Source organism: Tupaia chinensis, unplaced genomic scaffold (genome assembly GCF_000334495.1).
Source record: "Tupaia chinensis unplaced genomic scaffold, TupChi_1.0 Scaffold139733_1, whole genome shotgun sequence".
NCBI classification, from domain to species: domain Eukaryota; kingdom Metazoa; phylum Chordata; class Mammalia; order Scandentia; family Tupaiidae; genus Tupaia; species Tupaia belangeri.
Genome location: NW_006199613.1, coordinates 75,735 through 101,844, shown reverse-complemented (window position 1 = coordinate 101,844; position 26,110 = coordinate 75,735). Strand labels below are relative to the sequence as shown.

Here is a 26,110-nt window from a genome sequence, read left to right as displayed (position 1 = left end):
GCCCTGGCTGTGTTGGTAGTGGCTGTCTGAAACTGCACCTGAAGTGCAGCACCACAACAGACTGCGTGTCCTGTGACGGGAGGGCTGTGTTTTCCTGCTCCACACGCTGCAATTTCCTAGGGCTCTACCTGGTATGGTCTAACTCGCGGCTGTTTCTCTGTCTCAGGCCTGGCGTGCCTGTGTCCCGCACGTAATGCCACCGTGTGACTGCGTGCCAAGGCTTCAGCGCTGTGTGTGGACACACTTTGAGGCAGTTAGTGCCCACAGGGCAGTGAAACGCTTCGCTTTCACTCCCGGATAACCCAGCCGTGCATGGTCGATGAGCTCATCTGAAGTCGTGTAGTCTGTTTCTAGGTGACTCGTAGATCTGGAGTTCCCTCACCTTGTCTTGGTCAAAATAAAGAATAGTAGATGTGGTCTTATCATTTGTCACAGGGAGAAAACCTGCTACCCAAATCCTCATTTCTTCTTCTTTTTAGAGAGAGATTTTTGCTATAGGGTATGAGCACTTGCAGAGAGACAGAGACAAAAAGTGAGAAATCACCACCCTGGGGGATGGCCACACCGCAGTCCCTTGTCCTCCATTCTTCTCTTGGGATTTTGGGCATGCATGCACACACACCTGGCGTGAGTTTTAAGCTGCTGGGTCTGGAATTTGACCCATGGTTGACTACCTGAGAGTCCAGTGACATAACCATTCCACCCTCTGCTGGTCCTGAGATTCTTCTAAATGATTTTTATGGTGTATTTCTTACATGCTCTCTGTCCCAAGAAGAGACTCCGTGAGAGCACGGACCTTGCCTGCTGGCCCCTCTTACCACTCCTGGAGCCAGGGCAGCGTGTGGTACATGCTGGGCTGCCCAGTCACTGGGGCCGTCAGGGTCAATGAAGTGTGTTTCCCCTCTGTGGCCCCCTTTGAAGACTGAGGACCAGGTCAGACCACTCACCCCTGGCCCCAAGGTGCACTTCTGGTCTGGGTGTCCTGGTGGGTCTGGGGAGAGGGGCTGGGGTGGGAGGGAAGCTGCTGAGTCTGGCTTCAGCCCCTGGTTCTGCCATGGCCTTATTTGAGAACCTCTCTGAACCTCCGCTTCATTATTATTATTATTACTATTGTGTAGAGAAGAATAATAATTGTCCCCCAAAACACACATAGCATACTTTACCCTCAGTTGAAGAATGTATGAAAAATGTGTTTTAAAGTGCTCTGCGGATGTAGCAGGTTGCAAAGTGAAAGTCTTTCTTTTCCTTTTTTTTTTTCTTCTGCTTCACATAACCTAGGTGCCCCGGCCTGCTTCCGCCAGCTGTGAGAATGAGGCTATTTCATGCTTCTTCAGATGTTTTTTTCACTCTGGAGCTTCTCCTTCTGGGTTTCCATCACCCCATGTGATGGCCCGGGCCTCGGGGGTGGGGCTGGGCGGGGCTAGACCGGGGCCACTGTGCCTGCCCTCCCTGGGCCTGCTGCCCGTCAAGGCTACTGATGAGCGTCTCTCTTCCCAGGCGGCTGCTGAAGAGTGAGCTTGGATCGTTCATCTCCGACTACTTCCAGGTAAGCTGCGGCCATCGCGGTGGCCCTCAGCTCAGTGGGCCTCCATACTAAAGGGCAGCTGTGCCGGGCAGCTGGGGTCCCTTAGCGTCCAGAGTCTCACGTGCTGTGTGCTGACAGCAGAGCATCGGCCAGGGTGGTCCCTGTGAAAAACCCAAGATGTTGTCCTGAACAGCTGTTTTCAGGCTTCCGGTTCCAGGCCCCTTCAGCTTCTTAAACATTATTGCTCACCTGGCTTGTCTCTCTGTACCGTATTGGAAATGAAACCTCAAAAGCTTTAAATTTTATCTTAAACATCTAAATAATAACTTATTACACATTCGCATAAATTCATTTTTATGAGAAGTAACTTTTTCACAGTAAAAAATGAACGGCATGGTTCTGTGTTTGCAAGTCTCTGCACTGTCCGGCTCTGCACAGGACAACTGGCTTCTTGGGTCAGCTCCATCCAGCCTGCTGTGACCCTGTGAGATACCTGGCCAGGGGAGGCAGAAGAGCAGCTTAGCTTTTTTTTTTTTTTTTAGATTTTGGCTATAGGGCACATGTGCTTGCTAGAGAGAAAGAGAGAAATGGAGAGACAAAAAACGAGAAATCACCCAGGAGATATGGCCACATCGTAGTCTCTTCTTCTCTACTTTCCTCTTGGGACTCTGGGCACACACCCACATGTGCCCCGCATGAGTTTCAAGCCACTGGGTCCAGGACTCGAACCACAGTCGGCCATGTGGGAGTCCAGGCCTTAACCACTACACCACCTGCTGGCACAGAGCAGCTTCGCTCTAAGAACACAGCTTTGGGGACCCACAGGTGGCATGGTGGGTAAGGCGCTGGACACTCACTAGGCCAACTATGATTCAAGTCTCAGATCTGGCAGCTCACTTCTCACTTTTCTATCTCTCTCTGGTCAAATTAAAAAAAATAATAATTACAAATAATATAATTAATTAAATGAATAATTATTTTAAGACAAAAACACAGCTTTGACTGTGTGGATTCCTCAGCATCTGGAGAGCCCTCGGGTGGGAACTGTGTTTTGAGAACCATCGCACTGAGCACAAGGACCATCACACGTTGCACTGACAACCCAAGGCGTTGTCCCAAACAGCTGTTTTCAGGTTTTTGGTCCCCACCACCCACCTTGGTACTTACTGGGCGGGACTTACGTGCCCTTTCGCCTGTGACTTCTTGTCACTGACCTCCAGCTCTGTCGTTTTAAAGGCAGAGTCAGATCCAAAGATCAGTCTTCCCTCCTGCTGACACTGCTGTGAGGGGCTGGTGGGCTCAGGTTCCCAGACAGACATGGGCTGCTTTCCTGACCCTAAGCAAAGGCTTCTGACAGGGAGGGTCTGGGCAGGTGTTGGCTCCCTTCAATGATGGCAGAGCCCCCATTTCTCACTGCTCAGTGTCTTGGGCACCTCTGTGCTCAGTTTCCTCATCTGTAAAGTGGGAATAAAAATGCGACTTCCCTTGATGTGGCTATCATGTCATCTTCACGCAGTAGCACATGCTAAGCCACTCCTCACATAGTGTGTGCAGAAAGCACAGGGCCTCAGTCAGTGTCATTACCATGAAGACAGACTGCCCGGGCTTCGTGTTCCGCAGGCACCCTCAAGCAATGGCTTCACCTTTGGGTCACTGTTTCTTCTTCTTAACCTTATAGGGCTGCTGTGAGCACTCATTCCATTGCTAAAGTGCTTAGTGGCTAGCGCAGGGTAGGAAGTGTTTTAAATTTATAGGTGCCTACATGCTCTTATTCTAAAGTGTGACCCATCTCTTTCAATGGGGTAGAAATGTGGAAATACAGTGTAACATCTTGGTTTCAGATTGGTAAATATTCTGTATCTAAGTAGACCATACTTTTGAAACAGTGTGAAGAGATCCTTTTATAATTTTTCTTTCCAAGATTCAGGAAGCTTAAACCTTTATGTGCACTTAGGAAGAATGACTAATGTAGGTCACTGAAGCACACACACACGTGCACTTGTGCATGCACACACACACACAGCAGAAAGTAGCTACCCTAGATCTGGACAAACCAGGGTCCAGCGGAGCCTGGAATCCAGTCAGCTGCCTTCAGGACAACTCCCGCTTGGGGAGAGACAAGTATGAAGACTCAGAAAGAGGTAACCCGTCGCCACTGGGAACTGTCTCTGAGCCACCCACCCAAAGGCCAGTCCACTCACTCTCTTCTCTGGCTCTCTGGTGCTTGATCTTAAAGCTAGCTCAGAGAAGTGGTTTTCAATCAGTCCTGGAGAGACCAGCCGAGCTGCCTTCCCCCTTGATGTGGGAGAGACAGGCTTGGTGTGGCTCCCATCAGATTTTAAGTGCCGCTTGTCTTTCAGCATAAGGGGTTACCCCAGGGCAGGTAGGAGGCACATCTGGGTGCAGGCTTGTTTATCCGGGAAGCCTGAGGTTCTGGGGTGGTTCAGACTGCACACAGAGTATGCTGGAGACTGGACCCCTGTACCCACATGGCACCCCTGTGGGCATGAGAGGAACTTCTTGGTGAGCATCAAGTCTCTCTGGAGGTAAGGGTTGGCAACTGGTTTTCACAGTTTTCAGTATGGGGTTTTCCTTACTTAGGTACTAGACTGGAGGGGAAAATCTCTCTTAGACACTTTTTAAAAAAGTAGGCCTTAAGTCTAATGGCACAGAATTTTGGACTTTTGTTTTGTTTTGTAAAAATCTGCTTGGTTCTGCATCCCTGTAAAGCCCTCGCCACGTAGCAGATGCTCAGTACACATCCTCAGGTGAGGAGAAGGGAACGTCCACCATAGATGTCAGAGAGGATTTTATTTATTTATTTATTCATTCATTCATTTAATTTTGGCAGTGGGCACCTGTGCTTGCTGGGGAGAGAGAAATAGGGGAGGTGGGAGCCCCGCGCCGGTACACGGTCTGGCTGCAGTACCTTCCCCATCTCTCCCTCCTCCCAGGGTTTTGTGCGTGGATACGTATGTGCCCAGTGTGTTCCTCTAGCCACCAGGTCGGGCACTTGTACTGCCTGTTGGCCCTGTGGGGTCCGGCTGCCCTCCCCATCCCTGCACAGGCCAGCCCTGAGTGATTTGAGGGGGCACGTGCACAGTGGCATAAAAACATTAGAGTCCACAGTTAGAAAGAGTCCCCTTTAGATCCCTTTGGCCCTGATGATTGTGCCGAGAGTCTTGTCGGGCCGTGGGGCCTTTACTCTTCTTGGCAGTCTCCCCTGGATCAGGAAGAAGGAGCAGGCTAGAGCTCAGCGTCTCACAGTCTAGTTAGGACAGAAAGAAGCGTAATTTTGTCTGCGTGGTTGATTATTAGATGTTCTGCTAGGGGAAGCGACGTTGGGATGGTTCCTGTTCACACAGATGGTAAACTGATGTAAGGGAAACCGTGTGTGAAGGGTAATATGAGAGCATGAACAGCCCTGGCTGCAAAAGTGGTTTGAGAGAGCCTCAGGTTGGAAAGTCTGGCACGAGGCGCTGCTTAAAGGGGGTTCCAAAGCCAGGGGCTCTGGACATGAGGAGGGAAGTCCCTGAGGGAAAAGCTTGTGGTGGTGGCTTACTCTGACCCCCAGCTGTCTGGTGCATTTTCAGGAGGGATAGTCAAGGGGCTTCGGAAGGTACAACCCTCTGGCAAGAGGAAGGTCCAGGGACAAGTACAGAGCAGAAGCCGGGGCAGGCAGAGAGGTCCCTAAAGTATGGACTGGCCATTCAGGAAGGTCGAGGGTGGGCTGGGACACGAGGCTCCTCGCTGTGGGGGGCTCAGATTTTGTCCAGGCCCCGCACTGAAGTCTCCCCTCTCCTGGGACCCAGACCCCAACATGAACTCACCACTTCCAAGTCACCTCTATCTTAGCCTTCGCAAGTGAACCTTTTCATTTTATAGCTTAAAGAGTCACAGAAAGAGTACCCTCAATGAAATGTAATGAGAATGACCTGAGGTGAGGGCCGGGGCAGGCAGGTATGGAAATACTGTTTATCTCTGCCCAGAGAAGACAGGCTGTCTGATCGCAGAAGCCTGGATAGATTTTCGCAAGACACTGGCTGAAAAAAAATCTGACATTTCCAGTATTGATTTTTCTTTTCCTCCCATCTATTTTAAATTGTGCTTGGAAGGAAAATTGGGGTTTTCGAGATGAATTCTGTCTTCTATGAGCTCCGAGGGTAACCAGTTCCTGCAGCTGTCAAAGATGCCCTGCGTGTTTCCACCACTAAGCGAGTGTGCAGCTCAGGGAGTGGCCTTGGCTGTGGCGCTGCCTTGTCATTCAGCACCTGCTGGCTGCGAAGTGCTTGTTGCAGTGTCTCCCCAAACCCAGACGGTTCACCCTTCCTGCAAAACTAGAGTTTCGCTTGATCTGGAAGCTCAGACTAGTCAGTGGCTCTAAACAGGTGAATGAGGAGGAAGCAAACGTGACCACACAGCTGCCCTGCCTGATTGTGCTTAACATGTATGTGTGTGCACATGTACACATGAACATTAGTGTGTGCACATGTACATAAGGTGACATCGAAAGTTCATGGAAGAATGGATTTATATTTTGGTGTGAAAATTTTGAAATAATGCAGTTTTGCCATAATACGCATTTCCATGATCTTTCAGAAGACCTTTTGTGTATCTTTTCTCACTTGCTGCTTGTCTCTGCAGGAGTCCAGGGCAGCCAGCTTTCCTGCGACCTGCTGTTATCAGAGTACAAAGGATGTGAGGGACAGGGAGCTGTGGGGTGCCACACGCGTGTCTGGGTCTCTGTGGGTGGAGGTGCTTCTGCTGAGGTAACGTCATGGGACACTAGCTGAGGATCTGGACAGATGCCCAAGACTGAGGAGCAGGCCAGGACAAAGACTGGTAGGAATGTATGGCTGGTTGGGTGGGGAGAGGGTTAGGGTGGGAGAAGGTTGAGGATGAGGTAGCTGAATCCACAGGACCACAAGGACCACACGGACCCACATGGACCCACATAAACCACATGGATCCATATGGACCACATAGACTCACATGGACCACATGGACCCACATGGACCCACATGAACCACATGGACTCACATGGACTCACATGGACATGGACCCCATGGACCCACATGGACCCACATGGACCATATGGACTCACAGGGACCCAAATGGACCACATGGATCCACATGGACTCACATGGACCCACATGGACCCACATGGACCACATGGACCCACATGGACCCCATGGATCCACATGGACCCGACCCCATGGATCCTGGACCCACATGGACCCACATGGACTCACATGGACCCACATGGACCCACGTGGACCCACATGCCCCCACACGGACCCACATGGCCGCACATGGCCCCACATGGCCTCACATGGCCGCACATGGACCACATGGACCCACATGGACCACATGGACCACATGGACCCACATGGACTCACATGGACCACATGGACCCACACGGACTCACGTAGATCCACATGGCCCCACATGCCCCCCACACGGACCCGCATGGCCCCACATGGGCCCACATGGACCCACATGGACTCACATGGACCCACATGGACCCCATTAAACCACATGGACTCACATGGACCCACATGGACTCACATGGACCCACATGGACTCACATGGACCACGAGGACCCACATGGACCCACACGGACTCACATAGATCCACATGGACCCACATGGCCCCTACACGGACCCACATGGCCTCACATGGACCCACATGGCCTCACATGGACCACATGGACTCACATGGACCACATGGACCCACATGGATCCACATGGACCCACATGGACCCACATGGACTCACATGCCCCCACATGGACCCACATGGCTCCACATGGACCCACATGGGCCACATGGACCCACATGGACTCACATGGACCCACATGGACCACATGGGCCACATGGGCCACATGGACCCACATGGACTCACATGGACTCACATGGACCACATGGACTCACATGGACCCACATGGACCCCATGGATCCACATGGACCCGACCCCATGGATCCTGGACCCACATGGACCCACATGGACTCACATGGACCCACATGGACCCACGTGGACCCACATGCCCCCACACGGACCCACATGGCCGCACATGGCCCCACATGGCCTCACATGGCCGCACATGGACCACATGGACCCACATGGACCACATGGACCACATGGACCCACATGGACTCACATGGACCACATGGACCCACATGGCACACATGGACCCACATGGACCACATGGACCACATGGACCCACATGGACTCACATGGACCACATGGACCCACATGGACCACATGGACCCACATGGACTCACATGGACCACATGGACCCACATGGACCCCATTAAACCACATGGACCCCATAGATCCACATGAACTCACATGGACCCACATGGACCACACAGACCACATGGACCCACGGACCCGTGGATCACATGGACCGGAGCCTCCCTGCCATGGGGTAGGAGGGATGCACAACAGCACATGACTGTGGTCTGGCTCTGCTGAGGCTGAGTGGATTGTGGTGTGAGGTGCCCTGCTGGAGGTGCCCCCAATATGGATTAAATAAATAATCTATAAAAAGAGAGGGGTGAGAATAATTTGTGATTTCCACACCCAAACTGAATGGGGGAGAGAAGTCTCAGATGTCCTGTGGTCAGCCTGGGGAATGCTTCTGTAAGCAGCTGCTTCCCCTAGTGGAAGAAGAGAAGTTTGGGGCAGGGGCGGACGGAAGCAAGGGTCGCCTCATGCACTCTGCTTTGCAGAGACAGTTGGGCCCAGCTTTGAATGGATTTTGAACAAGTGGAGCTGGCTCTGGTAAGAAGATGAGGCAAGGCCCAGAGGAATGTATAGAGGTTGCATTCTGGATTCTGCCAGAACTTGAGAGAGAGGCGTTGTGGAGTTTGTAAACATAGAGGTGGCCTAGACCTCTCTAAGGGGAAGGAACCAGCTATAGCTAGACTAGGGTTGCCAGAAGTGCCCCGAGGCCTTGGGCCCTCCCATGAGCAAGTGAGCAGGGAAGTGGGAGGGGGGGGCATTCTCTCCACAACCCTCTCAGCAGCTTCAATGTGCTGAGTGTCCTCGGTAGTTCCTGGAATTTTTGCAATTATTTGAAAATATATCTTGTACTTTATGACAGTAAAAGGAAAAATGGGTCTTGAAATTGATAATCACAAGTCTTAATATAATTGGGAGAATGATGAGAATACATAGGCTGAGATGGGAAGGCCTCAGCCTCGTAGGACTTAGGTCACCACACGCCCAATAGTAAAAATGGATCAGAATGCCAAAAACGCTTCACCCAGAGATGAGCTCTACGGACACCGTGTAGTCAGGGGTCTTACCCTTCTAGATCTGTCCACGAGTGTGTATTCCAGCAGCCCGTTACATATGAGACTGGGTGATTTCTCATAGACTAGGCAAGACATGGCAGAAGCCAGGTTTAGTGCATTAAACCCAGCACAGGCAAGGAGGGAGCGGTCGGCTAGAAACGGGTCACCGGAGGGGAAGCATCAGTAGTCCAGCCAGCATAGAGAGGACCTAGCTGCTGACATGGAAGGTTGCAGCCTTAGCATTCCAGATAGTTTGTGCTCTGTGCAAGGTCCTTCCCTTTGGGAGGATAGGTTAGCGTCCTTTCTACCCCCCTTTGTTTCCTCGGTCACCCATTTTTTCTGACTCCTAATGACCATGTCTGGGAGGCCTTCCTGATGACAAGCCCATGCCACGAGCACCCACCCTGTCCCTGCTCCCCCCCAGCTCCATGCCTGTGTCGATGGAAAATATAACCAACTGTAAAATTAATAATTAATAATTAATGCAGTTTATTTTCAAGCCAAATATGAGTGCCCTAGGCCCAGAGAAGAGACATACATGCCTTTCGGTGATCATGTACAGAGGTTCCTTTTATTTGTTTTTGAGATTGACAGACAACATTTAGTGAAAAGATTTTCCATTGGTCTGGCCCAAAAAGGTGGGACATATAGAAGCGAGGGCTTGTAGGTTATAGGTGGGTTCCACAATTCTTAGGTCGGCGATTGGAAGGGAAGATCTGTGTCTTGGGAAGAGATTAGTTAAAGAAAGGCTTAATCTACATCTCAAGGAAAGAGAAGTTCTGTGTCTTGGGAAGAGATAAGCACAAGAATACACTGTAATGGTGGTTGAAATATACATCTCAAAGATAGTATGCCAGGGACAGGAGGTAGGAAGAATCCTGTTCATAGAAAATAAATGGTCTGTTAATGTTTGTGGGCATGACTTCCCCAGTCCCTTTTGAAAAGATTTTGGAGAAGTAGGAAAAGTATTCAGACTTCTGTCCACACCTGCCTTGGGTGGCAGGTCTCTCCTGCCTACTGGAGATTGGCAGCATTGGGACAGTCGTGAGGCACCCTCGTTTGCATTTTTCTTAGCAGAACCTCATTTTCTACAAACGAGAAGACCTGCCTGTCTGCTGTTCTCCACTGCTGGAACCCCTGCCACTTCTCCCAGTGCTGCTGACTCTAAGTTCCTTGGTGGGGTGGGGCGGAGCGGGGCAGGGTGCCTCAGGTAACAACAGGCCCAGGTCCCAAGTAATTTCAGAGGTGGCTTCTATTGAATGTAGCCAGCTGTTGGCCTGAGGCTTGAATCCATCACTGGGGACGAGTTGGTGCTCTCAGTTGGGGCTGGGGGACAAGTGGACTGTGTGGTCCCAGCTCTGTGACCGGTCAGCAGACAGACCCTCAGAACTTTTTGGAGTCAGGCCCTTGTTAGGTGTGGGATTCTGAGAGGTTGCGCTGGGAAGATCAGACATGTAGAAAGACACGCAAACAGCTGCCTGAGTCGGACCTGGTTTATGATCTCTCTTTCCTATTTCTAGGTCTCCTGAAACCTTTGGGCAGATCTAAGCCCCAGCTGTTAAGTTGGCATCTCCTTAGGGCACATGACAGCAGACAGGGTGGGTTTTAGTGCTGCATGGAAGCATGGCCCGGCCGGGCGAGGGAGTCAGCCCCCGCCCACCAGCCTGCCACCGCTCCTCGAGGGAGTATGACTCTGCCTTGTAGGCCAGAGGAAGGGTTCTTCATGAGTCACCAGAAAGCACCACAGTGCTGCCAGCCCATGCCCGTCCCTGCCCCAGCCCTGCCTGCACAGATGCCTGACTTTCCCCTCAAACATGACCTGTCTCCACTGCAGGGAGACCGAGATGGGTCATGGAGAGGATGGGGTGGGGTGAGGAGCCAGTGCTCGAGTGGGAGGTGTAGGAGACTGGCCTGGAGTGAGCTGGGGCTCTGAGCCCTCACCCTGTCCGTCAGTCACTGACAAAACATGGTCAGACACTCAGAGCTGAGAAGCAGCTGCAGAGTGAAGCTGAGTGCAAGGCTCTCGGGCAGGCCTCTGTGGGGCAGGGTATTAGGAGAGAGGAGACCCAGGGACCAGAGCAGGATGGTGGCTATCCGGAGGTGTGGCTATGCTGTCATGTAGTGAGGATGGGGCACAGCCTGTGGGTAGAAGGTGGCACTTCTCCAGAGAAGGGGCAGGGCTAGGCTGACCCCAAGGCCCTTGGCCTAATGCAGGAGCAGAGCCTGAGCCACACCCACACCCCGTGTCCTGCTGGAATTTGGGGAGGGCAACCCTCCTTCTGGTCTAAGTTTATCCAACTGTAAGAAAAAGGCAAACCCCACAGACCTCCAGGGCTGTAACAATGGTCAAGATGCTTCCAGAGATGTTTTAGCTTCTTGGAAATGGGTCTGTCCAAGTGCCCTGGAAACTGCGCGACAATCAACTCTGACCCAGGGTGGTGAAGGAGAGGGTACCCTCTGACCCCGAGCTGCTGTCTCTCCCGTCTCGGTCGATGCGGCACAGGGCGGTGTGTGTCAGCATGAGCATCTATGAGAGAGCGACTTCTTTGTGTCATTTCTCCGTAACGGGGATGACTCTTTCTCTTTGTAAATACGTAGAAAGAATGTTTTTTTATGTCTCCTAGAAGGAGGAAGATCTGGAAAGGGGAAGGAAGAGGAATCTAGGCCATCTTTTGAAGCTTGTTCCTTAAGGTACAGCAAAGTAATTTTTATCAAATGAATAAAATAGCAAGATATTTAGGGACCCTATGTGACTTTCCCATTTTTAAAGATATTCTCTTATTGGGGCCAGCAGGTGTGTGGTAGTTAAGATGCTGGACTCCCACGTGGCCAACTGTGGTTCAAGTTGCAGACCCAGTGGCCTGAAACTTAGCCCAGGTACATGTGCATGTGTGCCTAAAACCCTGAGAGGAGAATGGAGGAGAGGTCTTGTGAGGTGGCCATCCCCCCAGGGGGTGATTTCTCACTTTCTGTCTCTCTGTCTCTCTGTTTCTCTCTCTCTCCAGTGAGCACATGCACCCTATATAAAAAACCTAAAAAAAAAAAACAGAATGGGAGCCACTTGGCAGTCCAGCAATAACCCACATCCTGCGACGCTGGACACACAGAGAAGGCCCTAGGTCCGTGTCCAAGGCCTCCCCATTCATGCTAGCTGGAGCTGAGAGTGGGTCACAGGGTGAAGACCTCGGAAGAACCCATCTCTTTCTATGTCTCTCTTTGTCTTTCCCTGTCTCTCTCATGGAAAAAATAAACTTTAAAAATAAAAAAATGATTTTTACCACCAAAAGAGGCACTTCTACAGTCAGCAGATACATATTAAGCACCTGCTATGAGAGTGTGCTAGGAACCAGGGGAATTAAAATAAGAAATGATCCTGTCCCCAAGACCTGAAATCCTAATAGGTAAATGGTTTGAATTCTATTTTTCAACTCATGGTATAATCTGGACAAGATTCTGTTTTTTGTGTGTGTGTGTGTTTCAGTTTGTTTGCTTTAGGGTATGTGCACTGACCGGAGAGAGAGGGAGAGAAGGGGAGAGAAACAGAGGGAAAGTGACAAATCACTCCCTGGGGGATGGCTACACCACAGTCCTTCTCTAGTGTCCTCTCATGATTTTGGACACGTGGGCAGACATGCCTGGCGTGATCTTTTAAGTGGCCAGGTCTGAGGTTGAGCCATCTGCCGGTCGTGTGGGATCCAGGGCCTTAGCCTCCACGCTACCTGCTGGCCCCAGGGTTTTTACTTTTCTGTGTCTCAGTTTTCCTGTGCTCTCCCTAAAATGTAGTAAGTGCAGTGATAGAATAAAACATTAAAAGTACATCGTAGAAGGAGCCTTTCATTGGAGGTGCATCTCGGAAACAGGAAACAAGAAGGGTCGGGACGTTCTAGAAGTGTGGGATGGCAGCTTGACTTGGAGGAGGTGAGCACGGCCTGCCAGAGCCTTGCACAGGGTGAGCCTCGCCCGGAGGAGGTGAGAGGACCAGGGCAGGGCATTGGGGCCTCTGGATGCCCCTCCCAGGCCATTCGTGTCCCCTCGCCATCTCGTGTCTGAGTTTGGTGAACCGCTTTCTTGCTTTCTGACCCAGATGCCGGGATTTGATGTCTGGGAGGTGGTGACAGGGCTTCTCTGTCCTGTGACTATTCATGATGGAACTGGCTTTGTTTTCTTTAACAGAGTTGTGTACTCATATACTGTGTCCCTCTGTGATTAGGGGCTCCATTTGCCATCTTGAAACTAAAAGGTCACCATTACTTTTTAGAATTAATGTTTAGTGAATCTTAGTAAGAACTATAGATTTGATGAATGCCAACTTTTTATTTATACTTTTGATAAAGGCCTAGTAATTACCAGCTCTTTACTGCTTTCTCCTCTGTGAAGAAGGTGGCCAACAAGCAGCCGCTTCCTCACCAGCACTGACTCCGAGGACATGAGATACCATGTGTGCATGTGTGTGTGCATGTGCATATATGCACACGTGTATGTGGCTACAATGACCAAGTCTTCCAAGAACTTGATGATATTCCTGTAATTATGCCATTTTACAGATGAGGAATTTGACGCTCAGGGAAATTAAGTATAAAGTCTCACAGCCAGGGTAAATGCATGTCTGATGTCTGAGTTCTTTCTGCTCTGCTCTGCACGCGTGTTCCCTCACGGTTAGAGGGCTCTGGGGCTTTATAAAGGAGAATGTCACGGCACTCACTCGGGCTTTCACGAGGTCAGTGCCACCTCGGCCTGTCTGCCTCCCACAGAACTAGGCCCGTCGTAGTCTAATAAGGGAAGAGCTGTGACATGCGGAGAGGCAGTGTCCAGGGAGGGTGGGGTCTGGCTGGGAAGACTGGGTGGAAGGCCGTGAGAGGTGTGGAAAGGGCGTGGCTTCGGAGCCAGAGGTGGCCAGGGTCTGCGGTGGCCAACACTGCAGAGAGGGCAATAGCGCTGCCTGATGGACTGGGTTAAATGAGATGAAGGGCACGAAGCCCATGATACGTGGGTCTTCAATAGCTTCACGGAGCACCGTATTATGAAAACTACACGCATTTAATTTTTTTATGCCAAAATAAACTCATAATTCTACTTTTTCCAAAAACCTTCTGAAGTCCCTTTGTGTAGGAGAAGGTCTCTCCACTGCTTTCTATGCACGCGCTCTCCCAGGGACACACTCTGCTATGGAAGGCCCACATGTAGTCTGTGCTGTTGTGAGCAGCCCTAGATTCATCTTTACTTTAAAGTACGTTACTTCTGCGTAATCTCCACTTCCTCTGTGCTCTGTCTGGTGAGCTTAGCTCATGGAGGGCCTCCAGCGTTGGGTCGGCTCAGTGATTGCAGCCTCATTTGTGTCGTGTCTCTTCCCTGATCTGAGGCTGGGGTCTTGCTCAGTCTTTTGCTATGATGGTCTCGTTGTGTGCACTCGGGGCCCCGGCCTCCTGTGAGCACAAATGTGGAGATGTGATCAGCACAGAAGTGTCTAGAACCCGGTGCCTTTGCCCATCGACATGGAAGAGGAAGAGGGTTTGGCACGCCAAGGAGCTGAATTCTTTGTTCTTATTCTCTTTTGGCAGAACCAGCTTCTTGCAAAAGGACTGCTCTTTGTTGAGGAGAAGATCAAGCTGTGTGAAGGCAAGTATGGGCAGCCAGCGGAGTGGCCTCTGATGCTGGCCGATGCCCTGCCCCAGCCTGGCAGGCTCTGGCAGGTGGTGCCCTGTCGGTCTCTTCCCCAACTAGGCAGTGAGCTTGAGCTTACCACTCACAGAGTGCAAGTCAGAAAAGGGTTTTGCAAAGTTATGTGGGTTCAGGGTTTTTCTTTTGGAGATGTCAGGAAGGGGAGATTTTTGCTGGCCACGTCCCTGTGTTCTCCTTCGAAGGGATGTTACCCTGCATGCCCTGCTGTACTCCCCTCTGGTCTGCCCTGTGTCATTCCCTATGACCCTTTGTAATACTTTGGAGGTCACAGAGGCCAGTCTGTGTGGGGGACATGAGCGGGGCAGGCACTTAATTAAAGGGTGCGAGTCACAGATAAAGGGAGATGCCCCTTACCTGGCCCCATGCGACGTGAGAGTCCAAGTGACAGGCCAGAGAGGAACTGAATGGAGATGGGTGTGATGGCAGGGTTCGGCCAGCCCTGAGAGTCTCCCGAGGGCTGGGACCTGACCTTAGCCTGCCATCTATTTCTTGCATGACTTGTGGCGAATTTCTAGTTCCTCTGAGTTCCCATTTGTATCATTTTGAAGTGATGGAATGCAGTGAGGGGACACCTGGCAGACACCACTCCCAGAGTGGTGGGTATGTACCCCTGGGCGCTGCCTGTAGATCAAACCCATGTCCAGACCCAGCTTGTTAGGCATATCAACACTTCCTTTTTTCAAAGTCTCTGGTGAATAGACTAGTGTCCAGTAAAGTGTCTCCTAGAAAGACAAAGCAGGAAGACAGAGGAGGTAGAAATGACGCTGGGCGTTTCCATGCCTGGTATACAGTCGGCACACGCCAACGGAGAGACTAGAATCAGATGTCAGCCTCTGTACATCTGAAGGCTGATAGCCGGTGCCGTCTCCCTAGAGTACAGCTCTGCAGGGACTTTGCTCAACCTTATAAATATCTGCTAATCCAATGTCTTTTTATAAAAAAAGGCTTTTCTAAAAATTGAGGTAAAAAGGAAAAGTATCACATAGGACGTATCTCCTTGGCCTCTGTGCGCTCTGGCAGAGCTACCTGTACTCACTGCGCCGTGTAATGCATTCCAGGATGCTTTACTGTGCAGAACCGAAACTCGGTACCCACCACAGCAATTCCCCATCCTCCCATCCCCTGACAGCTGATGTGCTACATTTTATTTGTCCTTTTTTGATTATTTATTTATTTCACTCAACATTTATTTCCTCCAAGTTTATCCATGTTACAGCCTGTGGTAGGCCCCTCCCTTGTCAAAGGCTGAATGACATCCCGCCTAGTACAGACCGTGTTTTCTGTGTCCTTTCCTGTTGACAGAAGGGCCATACTTTTAGGTGACTTTTTTTGAGCAGGAACTTAGTGAGTCTTTTATGTTTTAGATTCAGTCTGGGGTACAAGAGGTGTTCAAATAGTTCATGGGAAATACGTAGTGTGGAAAAGCTATGCACGAATCTCAAATATTTTTTGCACCAAAATGCACTTGCATTGCATTTCCCACAAACCTTTAAAGTTCCATCATGCAATATGGATGGTTCTACTAGAAGGGGGGGAGAATAAACCGCACCCCTGCTCCGTGGTTGACCTGTCAGTCATCCACGCAGTGGTTACAGGCTTGTGGTGTGGAAAACCAACCCTGTGATAAGGGTCCTGACCAAGTGCCCTTACAGGGGAGGCAAATGTCTCTCCCCGAGTGACTGTCAGTGTAGACACATTCAGAGAGCAGAGCTGGGGCTAGACCAAGGAGAGCATCCAGTGAGCCGTGCCCTGCCCAGACCGTGGCCTGAGGGCAACGGGCAGGGCCTTCCCGCTGGGCCTCCTCTCATCCAAGTGCTCTGGGTATGGGGGCCCTTTCTGCTCAGTGAACAGGCACTGAGGGTCCTTTGAGGGACTTTCCCATCTTTAACAGAACATCACTACTTTTTTATGTATTGGAACTCCAACAAAGGTTTTTTTTTTTTTTTTAGAGGATTTTGCTATAGGGCGCGTGTGCTCACCAGACAGACAGAGAGAGACAGAGAGGCAGAAAGTGATAAATCCCCCCCCAGGGGGAATGGCCACGCCGCAATCCCTTCTCCTCCATTCTCCTCTCGGGATCTTGGGCGCACACACCCGACGTGAGTTTAAGCCACCGGGTCTGGGACTCGAACTGCGGTCGACTACGTGAGAGTCCAGCGACATAGCCATTACACTAACTGCTGGTCCCAGGAAGGTTTTTGTGGGGGTGAAAAGATTCTCTATCTATGAATGAAACGTGGGAAGCAGCCGATAAAACTGAGTCACTGCCGAGCAGACTACTGCCCCAACGTGTGTGCAGACACCTCTGGTTCCTGGCTACGGAGGGCAGGGACAGCTCAGCACCACACCTTCCCCACGAACAGGAGATGCCTTGTTACTTCAGGAAACTTTGCTGAGGCTTTAGCAACCTGGATTCTTAGGAAGTCTCTTATACTTACCTGATACAGTTTGTAGAAAATGGAATTAAAGTACTAGTTAATTTTGGTGCAGAAACGTTGACATCCGTGACTAGTTGTTCTGCGGCCTGCGTTTTCCTTGAACTTTTGAAGACCCGTTATGCACTTGGCAGTCTCAGTTCCTGATGCATTAGCGGGCACGTCTCACAGGGCAGCCATTTGCCACCTTCCATTCGGACCTGCGCCGTCCTGGACTGTGGGCTGTTTGCATTAACCCTTTTCCCCGGGCCTCCCCTGCGTTATTGGCTGTCTCTGTCTGACGTTCTCTAAATACTTCCCAGACCCTCATTACTCTGCAAAACTTGCAACCAGCGATTGGACCCAGGCTCCCAAGAGGCACCTTGGTGCTGTGGGTGGGAGGGTTTCCCTGTGTACCCATGAGCTTTCCATCCCAGCGTCGAAGGGAGCTGCAGGCTCTCTTCTTCCCTTCCTTCAGGTTGGGGGGGAGGGAGCTTCTGGTTGTCTTTTTGGTGGGTGTAGGGCATCCCCAGGGAGCTGGAGCAGGCTGTCTCCTTAGGAGTACACTGTGCATTACTGGAGCTCACCTTGGCGTTAGGAACTGGGGTACGTGACATTTCAGAGGGGCCTTTTGACTTCCATGCCTGCTCTCTGCAATGAGGTTCCATCGCCATTCAAAAGAGGATGACAGTGATTGGTTCAGTCGGGTGTCAATTGACCACCTTCTGTGTGCCAGGTACTCTGCTAGGTGCTGAGGGCACCGGGGTGGACGGACTGTCACAGGGTTAGGGGGCTCATGCACCTGCTAGTGGGGACAGTTGCTAATCAAACCACCAATTGCCAGATGTAGAACTGTGAACAGGACAGTACTGAGAATACAGTCCATAGCAGGGGATTTGACCAGGCGGTAGGCGTTCCTATGGAAGTGAAGTCTGACCTGAAATTAGGAAGATGTGCTGAAGCAAGTTGGGCCAGGAGTGAGGAAGACCAGTCTAAGCAGAGGGGCGAGTGCATCAAAGCCCCTGGCACGAGGCACGTGGTAAGGAGAGGGAGTGACATGGCACGGTGAGAACCCAGGGCCGAGGGGAGCAGGAGGGGGAGAGCCACAGATGGGGAGGCGGGTCCCCAGGGTGTGGCCATGTGGGGAGGGTGTCTTCATCTTGAGAGCAAAGGAGAGAATTTGCTGTAGCTACTTAGGCTGCTTCATGCCGCCTCATATTGGGTTAAATGGTTCTCCTCCCTGGGCCCATTCTTTCATTTGAAGGCCTTTAATTGATCTATCAGTGACTCTGGCACCACTGGAGGTGTGTGGCAAGCAGGACAGACACAGCCTGGGCCTCACTGCTGCCCTCGTGGGGGAGACAGAGACAGGGTGTGGTCAGTTCTCCATGAGGGAAAGCAGAGGGTGCTGCCGGTTCACAGCTCCTGTGTGCCTCACTCTGACCTTTTAAAATCTGCACACCTTTGGGCCTGAGGGCTACTCGCCAAGCCCTTTCTGTTTTCTCTGCTTTTATTGTCCACTGAGTTCATAGGCGGCACTGTGTGGACCTTCAAGGTCTCTCAGCGGCACTGGCAGTGGCCACTCACGTCTCTCAGTGTCTGACCTCGGCGGACTCAGTTTCCCTGCCTGGGATGAGCAAAGACGGTGTTCACTCAGCTCTGGTATTGCAGCCGCCATGTGGCGGCTGCTGCAGAGTCCCCTCCACCAGGGCCCCGTCACTTTCACAGACTTCCAGGAGCACAGGGTGACCCAGGTGCCCTGGCCTGGGGATGGCACTTGACCACCGCTCAGATTCTAGGGTGAGGGGCAGTGTCGGGGTGCTGTCCTTCCGGTCACCGTAAAGCAGAGCATGGAGGTGGACGCTTCTAGGTCCCATTTTACACCTCTCATCTGACAGCTCAGACCAGAATAAGATAGGAAACCAAATCGTATATAACTGTGCAAATGGTCTTCCTGGGTTAAGAAGGCCAGGAGTCTGACTTCTGGAATCTTGGCTCTGCCTCTGGCTGTGTGACCTTAAGCCACTTACTTGCCTTCTCTGAGCCTATAAAACAGGCAAATAGAGCCTGCTCCTGAGATGGATGGGACGAGCAGTTCAGCACAGTGTGCAGTGATGGACCCATTCATTTAAGGGTCATTATTATACATTCGTGAAAGGCCGGCTCCTTTCCATGGCCCGTTTTTGGCCGAGTCTCCCACCCCATCTCGTGTCTGCTGCCTGGTGTAGGTCTGGGCTCCCCTCTGCCTGCCCTAACCTGCTCCTCCTGGCACGTTTAGGGTCTGGCCAATGAAGGGTGCATTTAGAGCAACCTGGGCACTTCACGAGATCGCAGGAATTTCTGCCCTGAAGATTCCCGGTGGCCTTAGCAAGAGCCATGACCCTGTGTGCCGTGGTCCTGCCCCTGGCGTCAGCAGCTCCCAGCAGCAAGCTCACCAGCAGGGCCAGTCGACGTCATGTGGGGCTGACTTCTGGCCTCTCCCACAAGTAACAACCAGCTCTTTTCCCTCCCCTCCTATCTCCTCGCCCTCCTGTAGGTGAGAACCGCATCAAGGTTCTGGCGGAAGTCTGGGATCACTTCTTCACTGAGACTCTCCCCACCCTGCAGGCGGTGTTCTACCCCGTCCAGGTCAGTCTCACGCGGAGCGGCCTCCTGCTGCCCTCAGTGCTCTGCCTTCTTCCTCAGCTCTGGAGCCTCCTGGAGAAGAGGGGTGACCTAGACAGTGGGTGCTGGAGGTGGCCCAGGACTGGGAGAGTGCAGGAAGGTTCTCCGGGGCTCTGCTCAGTACCTCACTACAAAGGAGCAAGAGCCGCTGGGCCAGCCGCCCACAGGATCTTCTGCCCTCTCGCCTGGGGTACGTCTGTGTTGAAGGGGTTTGTTTTCTTCTTACTTTCTGGAAGTAGAGAAGGCGGGGAGAGATTTTCTATTTTCTTTCTCTCTCCTCCTTCCCTTTTTTTCAACACAGGGTTTAAGCGCGTTTGCTGTTACCCGTAAGTCCTGGGGGTACAGCATTCCTTATTCCAGAGCACAAGAAGCCATGCGATACAGGGGAGAGGCCAAGACCCCGTGGACTTGGGTTTGGGAAAGTCACGGACTCCTGTGAGCACAGCTCCGTTTCATTTCCTGAAAGACGAGGAATCTAGAGCAAACCCCGAGCTACCTCCCTTCACTCTCACTCTGCGGCCTCAGCTCCCCTCATACTCGGCTTCCTCCTCGTCTGGCCTCCGCACACACTCGTGCTGAGCTGTGCTCCCTGCTCTGCTTCTGCCACTGGGGTTGAGGCTTCATGTGCCACCGGCCTTGCTCCAGTGTGGGTGTAGTCTGCAGAAAGGGCACAGCCGTTAGCACCCGCAGCATCCCCTCAGACTGGAACGAACCCGGTGTATCATTTGGCCTGTGGGGTTTTGAAGGAATTTGGAATTGCTTAAATTTTAGTCAGATATTTAAAACCCATGAGGTATGCTTACTGATTGCATTTCCCATTCCAGGCCTGCCCGTCTAAGAAGAGCTGGTCTAAACCTTTGGCCTGCAGGCCAGCCCTCCCTACCCGCCCACCCTCAGTGCCATCCAGAATGTGCAAGGACAGTGCAGTCCTGCGCTTGAACCTCCCTGCCCTGTCTGCAGTAGCCACCGCCAGCCCCAGTGGGTTCTCTCTTAAGACAACAAATCTGGGGAGTGGGTGAGGGTGCAGAGTCCTATCTGAATTTCTTATAAACGGTGGGTAATGCAGTGTCTGGGACGTATTTACACTAAAACTATTGGAATTCCTACTGTGTTGGCAAACCTGGAATGGGGTGCAGACCTGGGTCTCTCTTAAGGCCTTTTGGGCAGATAATTCCAACGTGCAGGTACCCAGAGTTGGTCTTAAAAGGGGACCTGCTGTGGAGAGTGGAGGGACATAGCCCTGGTGTAGTCAGAGGAGGCCAGAGAGGGGCTCCCCAAAGCTCAGAGCTGGGCAGAAGCCCCACAGACAGGCCTAAGGGTGTGACATCTCCCTCCCCTTGAACACGTAATGCACCAGCAGCAGTCGAGGCCACCTGGTGAGTCTCTCCTGCCGCCTTCCTGGGCCCCACCTGGCTGGCTTTTCTTTCCCTGTCAATTCCAAGGGCATTTGCATGTGCTAACTCTGCTTTATCCCTTAGCAGAGGTTGAGACGGAGTGCATACAGACTGTAGGTAGGAATGCTCAGGGAGGCGGGATGTGGGCACTGCGGGGAGCAGACCCCCAGGTGCCAGTTCCCCATGGAGTTGTGGGGGTGGGTTGCTCTTGGCAGTCACCGGCATTGTGCTTGGCCTGGAGAGACCGACTGGGTGCTGGGTGACAGGGACACATGGTTCTCATTTTCCTGGAGGATGTAGGGGACAGGCTTGGTTATGGTATACTTTGTTTTTCTACCCTGATGGAAGAACAGAAACGCCAATTCTGGGTTAATATGGATTCCCTCCCTGATTCATTGTGGGCTGAAGGGGTGGCTGGCGACAAGCCAGTGCCCTGGGTAATGGCCCAAGTGACCTTTGAGAAAGCAGCGGCTGACTTGTGTGTGACAGTTCGGTGTGACTGGGCACCAACCTTGTCCCTTATGAGTGTCTCTGCCAGCCTCAGAGCCCGTTCTGCGTCTAGAAAAGGCCTTCCTGGCTGTGGGGACCAGCGGGCGGGTCCTCAGCGTAAAGCCCTGTGGTGTACCGTTTTATGGCCGTGCCACATGGCTGCCCTGGGCCTGGCCAGCTTACTAAAGCACGGGAGGTGCTGCCCCTCCAGCCACTCAGTAGCCCGGCCTTTCTCCTGAGCACACCCTGTGTGACCTCGGGCTTGGGAACCCGACAGAGCAGCATTTCACCTTTACCCAGGCAAGTGCTTTAGCTCCCACGCCTCGGCTACACCCGAGTGATGGCAGGCTTCTCTGTGAAGAAGTGGCAGCAACGGGACAGTCTGGGAAGGGGCAGGGTGGGGCAGTGGCCATGGAGGAGCAGACGGTCGCAGTGAGAGCTGCAGAGCCGGTCTGAGTGGGCTCACACCCTAGTCTGCCACTGCCCTCGGCATAGTCTTGGGAAGGGCACCTCACCTCTCTGCACCTCGGTTTCGCAGGGGAGTTAGTAAGAACAGGGCAAATACGGAAGCACTGGGTGGAGCAGATGAGGGGACTTCAAAAGCTCATGGGAATGCATGTTATAAAAACTACGGGTTAGTCTGTGGTATGACACTTTAGGCAGCTGGATTGCACGTGGCAGCCTGTGCCATTCAAGTTCTGGACCTGGCAACGGGAAACACAGCAGGCATACATTTGTGTGTGCTCAGAGCCCTGGCAGGAGAGAGAAGTGGAGGAGATTGCAGTGTGACCCTCCGCCATGCCGAGGGCTTTCTCACTTTCCTCTCTCTCCCTGGTGAATACATGTGCCCTTTGGCAAATTTAAAACAAAACAAAACAAAACTATGTATGGATTTCAAGCTTTTTTGGCACCAAAATAAACTGGCTGTTTAATTCCATTTTTATGAACTTTCTGAATGATGCACATTAAAGGCATAAATATTGCTGCAGTTGGGGCTGTCCAGTGCAGGGACACGGTCCCACATTGCTGACTGCAGCTACATCCCTGCTCCAGCGCAGCACGCAAGCTGTGCCAGGCCAGGGTCCTGGCAGGGTGGGCAGAGTGGAGGGTTAGGGTCACGGCCTGAGCAGGCCCCACGCGGGTGCTCTCTTCCCCCCTCCTCTCTCTCACGCATACATGTGCGCACATGAACCCACCCAGTTAGAAATGAACCAGACTTGGACTCCTCCTCATTCTCTGTGCAGTAACAAGTGTTAGAATGGCTGTTTGGGTCTGTTTTCATGTGTCATGGGCTAAGCAGGTGGCTTTGAAATGGGTGACTCTTGAGTGTCTGCCACATGCCCGCACTGGATATCTTTCCTGGTTGTTGTAAAGGGTGTGACCTGTGTCTCTGTACTCAACCTGCTTTGAAAGCCACCCCACTCGGGGTGAGACAGCAGGTCGGGGAACACATGTTGGTGCCGTCCTTTGGAGGGTAACATGGCAGAGTACGTAAGATGTCTTAAAAGCACACGATGATCAGCGGACACTCCTTTGGGGGATATCATCTGCATATGCTGATAAAAGAGCTCGGAGAGGTGGAGAAGCACATTTGTTACAGTGCTGTTTGTAGGCAAAAAAGAACGAGAGAAGAATGTCTTGGTTAGGAGATAGATGGTTAAAGATGGTGGAATACTGGGATCAGCAGTAACGGCTATGTCACTGGGCTCCCATGTAGTCGACCGTGGTTCGAGTCCCTGACCTGGTGGCTTAAACTCATGCCAGGCATGTGTGCATGCGTGCCCAAGATCCCGAGAGGAGAATGGAGGAGAAGGGATTGCGGCGTGGCCACCCCCCTGGGGTGTGATTTCTCGCTTTATCCCGAGAGGAGAATGGAGGAGAAGGGATTGCGGCGTGGCCACCCCCCTGGGGTGTGATTTCTCGCTTTCTGGCTCTTTCTTTCTTTTTGGAGAGTGCATGCACCCTATAGCAAAAAACCCTCCAAAAAAAAAAAAAAAAGATGGTGGAATACTGTGGAAGCCTACAGAAAAAGGAAGTACAAACCAGCCTCACTCTTGGTCTAGTGGTTTAGGGGTTAAGAGTTCTGGATCCCACACAGCCAACTATGTGATTTGAATCCTAGTCCTGGTGGCTTGAAAAACATATGTGCATGTGTGCCTGAAATACTGTCAGAATGGAGAAATGGAGGAAAAGGGATTATGATGTCACCATGCTTCCCTAGAAGGTGTCTTTTCCCTCTCTCTCTCTGGCATGTGCTCTTTGGGTAAATATTTTTTTTTAAATGTTTTTGCCCTAGGGCACACCACAAAGAGAGAGAGACAGTGAGAAGGAAAGTGAGAAATCCCCAGGGGAATGGCAATACTGCCACAATCCCTTCTCCTCCAGTCTCCTCTTGAGATTTTGGGCGTACACACATACATGCCTGGCATGATTTTCAAGCCACTAGGTCTGGGACTCGAGCTGCAGTTGGCCATGTGGGAGTTCAGTGCCTTAATGACCATGTCAGCTATTGGCCCTATCTGGTAAATTAAAGAGAGAGAGAGAGAGAGAGAGAGAGAGAGAGATCAAAATACGCTTTGATGAAAAAACTCCCAAATATACTAAATTAAACCAAAGCAAGTTGCAGAGCAGTAGGAAGGGTATAACCTTTGTATGTGGTTAAAGGTTATATGTATGATTTTACAGATGTAGAAACTTTCAGGAGAAAGTCAGACTTTAAGAATGACAGAATGACTACCTGTATGGAATCACCATGAGGTATTTCAAAGTCTGTTTACCTTTTATCTACACTGTTACAATCTGTGCCTATAAAAATCTGACCACCCAATGGTGGAGGTTAAGGGGGATTGGATCCCACATGGCTAACTTACTGAGTCTAGGACCCAGCAGCTGGAAAAACATGCCAGGCACGTGTGTATGTGCACCCAAGGTCCTGAGAGGAGGATAGAGAAGGGATTGCAGTGTGGCCATCCCCTGGGGGGGGAGTGAGTTCTCAATTTCTCATTCGCTCTCTCTCTTCCTCTTTCTCTGGTGAGCACACATGCCCTACAGCGAAATAAATAAACAAATAATGCTGTGATTTTAAAATAAAATCAAAACCAAAAAGGCACACAGAAGAAAATGGTCTCTATTTGGGGTGCTGTGCTGGGAAGTGGGCAGTTCTTCTAGTGCTTTGACGGCCTTGTAGAGAATGCCGGGAAAATCAATTCTGTGCGGTGCTTTGGCGATAATTGGAACAGCAAGTCCTAGAATCAACCCTTTAACCCTGCAGTCTCTCTTTTCTATTGGAATCGCATTCAGAAGAAGTATCTAGAAGCTTGCCTTATCTGGTTCTCCCTCTCAGCTTCCTTTCTGTAGTTTAAATCTGACTGCTCTGTCACTCACCTTGTGAGCGTGTCATGAGCAGAAGCTGGGTATCCCTGTCAGTTCCCAGCTTTGTACAGTGAGCTCCAAGCCCTGACCTGGAAGGGCTACTCTCAGGGCTTGTCCCCTGGGGCATCAGCATCTTTGTCCATCGACCCATCAGAGATAGAGAGTACCAGCTGGTCTGCTTTTCAGATACTAAAAGAGTAAAACCAAGTAAAAGTGCCTTCTACTTACGGTAACATTTAAGCACTCAGGGTGGTGCCCCACTGGTGAGTTCTCTTAATGGAGAAATAGCTGCAAACTGAAAAGCATGGTCGTGGTTATCGCATACTTCAGATCACTGGAGCATGTCATGTGTTTCACATGCAAGTGTCTCACCTCGTATTGCTGCGTGGCGGGCGTCTGCCTATGCCCGCACGGCAGCCCCATGTCTTCTCGACCTCATCAGGTCCCCCAGGAGGTGCGTCAGGTCTCCCTTCAGCTCCTGGAGAAATGCTTCACAGGGCGGAAGAATCTCTATTCAAAGCCCAGGACGATCTCGTGTGGGTGGGTCAGAGGAGTGTCGGAGGGTTTGTGAAAACCCAGGTTCCTGGAGCTCACGCCTGGAGTTGGGTTCTGAAGGTCTAGAGCGTGTCTTGAGAAGTTTGCGTTTCTGACAAGGCCCAGTTGTGCTCATGCTGCTGGCCTGCCTGGGGGTGTCTGGGAAACGACCGGGGAGAGATGTGTGTGCGTGTGCGTGCATGCATACATAAGGGGACTTCAAAAGTTCATGGAAAGTAGAAGTGCAGTATGCATTTACTTTGGGGGGGTGCAGGTGGCGTGGTGGTTAAGGTGCTGGACTGCCACGTGACTTACTGTGGTTTGAGTCCTGGGCCTAGTGGCTTGCTTTCTCACTTTCCTTTTTCTCTCTCCCTCTCTGTCTTATGAATGCATGTGTCTTATGGCAAAGTTAAAAACAGTAATAATAAATAAAACTAAATAAATAATTCTTTTTTTAAAAGAAAGAATTTATTTTGGTGCCAAAATGAAAATAAAGAAATCCATGGGGGACCAGCAGTTAGTGTAATGGCTATGTTGCTGGACTCCCATGTAGCCAACTGCGGTTTGAGTCCCGGACCCAGTGGCTTAAACTCACACTGGGCGTGCGTGCGTGCCCAAGATCCCGAGAGGAGAATGGAGGAGAAGGGATTGTGGTGTGGCCATCCCCCCTGGGAGTGATTTCTTGCTTTCTGTCTCTCTGTCTCTCTCTGTCTCTCTGGCAAGTGCGTGTGCCCTATAGC

At 51.5% G+C, this 26,110-nt stretch overlaps 1 protein-coding gene across 6 annotated transcripts in view; it reads left to right on the top strand.

Moving 5' to 3' along the window:
• The window catches only part of PRR5L (proline rich 5 like), a 101,574-nt gene that overhangs the window by 56,451 nt on the left and 19,013 nt on the right, over positions 1 to 26,110 (top strand). For all 6 annotated transcript variants that reach the window (XR_003546786.1, XM_006162082.2, XM_027765762.1 and 3 more), the window contains 3 exons: positions 1,498 to 1,546; positions 14,383 to 14,440; positions 19,454 to 19,545. Coding sequence is in view for 5 of the 6 variants with exons in the window: in XM_006162082.2 (XP_006162144.1) it covers positions 1,498 to 1,546; positions 14,383 to 14,440; positions 19,454 to 19,545 (199 nt within the window). In the remaining variant the exon portion in view is untranslated. The remainder of the gene's footprint in view (positions 1 to 1,497; positions 1,547 to 14,382; positions 14,441 to 19,453; positions 19,546 to 26,110) is intronic.